This window comes from Mastomys coucha, unplaced genomic scaffold, assembly GCF_008632895.1.
Source record: "Mastomys coucha isolate ucsf_1 unplaced genomic scaffold, UCSF_Mcou_1 pScaffold5, whole genome shotgun sequence".
NCBI lineage: Eukaryota > Metazoa > Chordata > Mammalia > Rodentia > Muridae > Mastomys > Mastomys coucha.
Genome location: NW_022196911.1, coordinates 100,874,131 through 100,877,193, shown reverse-complemented (window position 1 = coordinate 100,877,193; position 3,063 = coordinate 100,874,131). Strand labels below are relative to the sequence as shown.

The 3,063-nt window shown below is 34.6% G+C and overlaps 1 protein-coding gene across 1 annotated transcript in view; it reads right to left on the bottom strand.

The window, feature by feature from the left end:
- Positions 1-3,063, bottom strand: part of Efcab13 (EF-hand calcium binding domain 13) — a 110,355-nt gene that overhangs the window by 65,608 nt on the left and 41,684 nt on the right. Inside the window, exons 15-16 of the mRNA XM_031354079.1 lie at positions 2,989-3,063; positions 1,709-1,783 (exon numbers count right to left, since the gene is read on the bottom strand). The exon at positions 2,989-3,063 is cut by the window's right edge and continues 69 nt beyond it. Coding sequence (XP_031209939.1) covers positions 1,709-1,783; positions 2,989-3,063 — 150 coding nt within the window. The remainder of the gene's footprint in view (positions 1-1,708; positions 1,784-2,988) is intronic.

The following is a 3,063-nucleotide window of genomic DNA, read 5'->3' as shown; positions in this document are numbered from 1 at the left end:
ATAATACTCATTTTTATTGTTATAATATTTTATAAATCTTAAAGAATATGACAAAAAAGATATTGTAGATATTGAAGGAGGGTCTCTGGGAGGAGTTGGGGTAGAAAAGGAAAACAAGAATCTGATTTAATTCTATTTACTTAAAATGTTTTTAAATATTAACAAATTCAGATAAATTGAAATCATGTAACTTTTCTCATCAAAATGCAATAAAACTAAAAAAGTTTTTTAAAAAATTAAAAAAAAAATTCCCGGTATTTATATATGAAAAGAAATACTAGAAACATCTAGAAGACACTGGGAAATACTTTAATAAAATCAAGACTCGGATAATCTATTGTCCATGTGAAGGTAGAGCCAGTAGCTAACCCTGAGGAGAGAGGGAGCTGAGGTAGGATGGGATGCTGGAAAGAACGGGGATTTTAAATTGTTGTTTCAGAGGGTGAGGAGTAAGATGATTGTCATCAGATTTATGCAAAGCCAGGAGTTTCACTGCAACAATTCCAACAAACTACAGAAAGGCTACAGAGTTTAGGGTATTGTGTAAACATATATCAGATAATTTAAGTCAGATAAGAAAATTAAAATTGAGCAGAAACTGATGCAGAGTGCAAGGGTAAATGGATTGAAGTCCACATTTAAGGACTGTAGGACCACTAAGATGGGCCCTGGACAATCTGGTGAAAATAAAAAAGGAATAAACCTAAATATATAATAGCAACTCTTACAAAGAAAATATAACTAAATATAGGAATGAAGAATATATCACGTGATTGTGCCAAGAAAAATATAACTTCCATGATAGGTAAAAATCCTAAGAAAAAAAGGAAGTAACTAGATAATACAAATAATTTCTTCATCTTTACCAATTCTGCAACAAAATATAAAGAAAATGCTATTTAATGTGTAAGCATCAAATAACATAACTCTAGTTTGGTCACAATGTTTAAGGTACTGAAACTCCATTAAAAGTAGATGGTTATGGGGTTAGAGAGATGGCTCATCAGTTAAGAGCATACACTGCTCTCCGAGAGGACCTCAGTTCAGTTCCCAACACTCTTGTCAGCAGCTCACAGCTCCTTGTGACTATAGCTCCAAGGGATGCAAAATCTGCTTCTAGCCTCCACAGAAAACCACGCTCATGTGCACACACCCAACCCTCACCCTAGATACAAACATAAACACAATTAAATATGGTTAAGTAGGTGATTATAACTGAATTTTTCTCTGCGCTGAGCTTCACAGTGCCAATTACTAGTTCATATTAGTTTACTGACAACTCAGCATACATGTTATGATTCTTGAATGTCATCCAGTAGGTTGGAATACTGAAAAAGATGCTGATAGACAAGTGAAACCAGAAGCTTGGCACATTAGTGTTCAGATTTTAAATAGCATCACTTTCTCACAGTGACAAGACATTTTGAATCTCCCCCCACTTGCGTGGTTCTGTCTATAATAACTATGGAGGTCAAAGTAAGACTATGATAGCTCTCAGTTCGCATGTATGTGGACGTTGATCTAGAATGAGAGCTCAGTATTGAAAAGACTTCAGCTGAAGTTTGAAGCACAGAGGAGGGCATTCATTGCCTGATGACCTCTCAAGATGACTAGCTCTTTCAGTATCTTATAAAACTGTTACCCTCTGAAGTCTTTCAGACCATTTGGTCCACAAAAGGCACAAGGTGTCAGTGACATTCATACATACATAAATCTTCAGAGAAGGGGTGTGTGGTTTTCAGCATGGTATCAATAAAGTCTTTAATATTCACTTGTTTTTTCTCTAAAAGGAAGAGAAACATTTCCTTTAATATTGTCAAGTATTAAATTATGATAAATACCGAATTATGTGAAGATAAAATTATATCCACCATATAATATTTAGCACTAAAATATGTTTAGAAATCAGTTTAGAATCAAAATCAGACACAGAAGGGAGTTGTTCAAAGCCGTACACAGTATTTTAACTTTAAATATATGTTACCTGGCTTCTCATTATGTCCATGAATGTTCACAGACATGTCTGGAAGTTGTCTTTATCTTGTCCTCTATGGGTTTTGCATTTCCTGTACCACTTTCACATACACTATTATGATTACACTACTTTTTGAGAAAAGAAAGTCCATACGTGCATACCACTACACACGTGGCCCAGGGGTGTTTTAACTATTCTTGGATTTTGGTCATTCATAAACATATCAGAATTAGCTCACAAAAGCCTGATTTTTGTTAGAATTTCTGTAGACAAACAGATTACAGAAATAACAATGGCCATTGCACCCTCAACATTCCCAGATCTCAGCTCATCCTAGAAGCTAAATAGCACTGGATAGAAAAACTGATTATTTTCAGTCTAGAACACATTAACATAAGACATGTCCCATCCAGATCATCCTTAATATGCTTTTTAATGGACATTTTAAATGGATTTTTAATGAGTATTTAACAAATGATTTTTATGAAAATTGGAGAAATATCACATTTCTTCTATACAAGTTTTACACAAATTATATTTTCCTACTTTTTTATTATGAAGGTTTTAAATGTATATAACTTAGAATTTTATAATAATTCTCATGCAGTATCCTAGAAATCAGTAATTATTAACCCAGCCAATCTTCTATGTAGAAAAGTGAGCTTGAGTATCCCAGCTCTGTCTGTCCCTTAAGGAATCTCCTTGCTCAGTTACTTAGGTAGCCTGAATTATGAGCCGAGGGCTTTGGCACAAGGGAGACACCCTTGCCCTTTCAGTGCCTTGTGTTTTGACTTCTACCTTGTCAGGCAGCAAGCCCAAAACTGTGCTCTCTTTTTCTTTGCAGTTTTACCTCAGGAAAAGTGTCTGAAAAGACTAGGAACACTGGCTATTTCTAGATGATAGAATTTTGAGCACCTAACTATACTTTTGAACTTTCCTGGTTGACTTGATACTTTTTCTGACAAAAGGGATAAAGTCATGATTGTGAGAATAGTTTCCATGTTATCATTTACCGTCAACTTGAATTAATTCGTTGATCCTCTCTTGTTCTGACTTAGGAAGGTAAACTCCAAAACTTTGAAGACAAG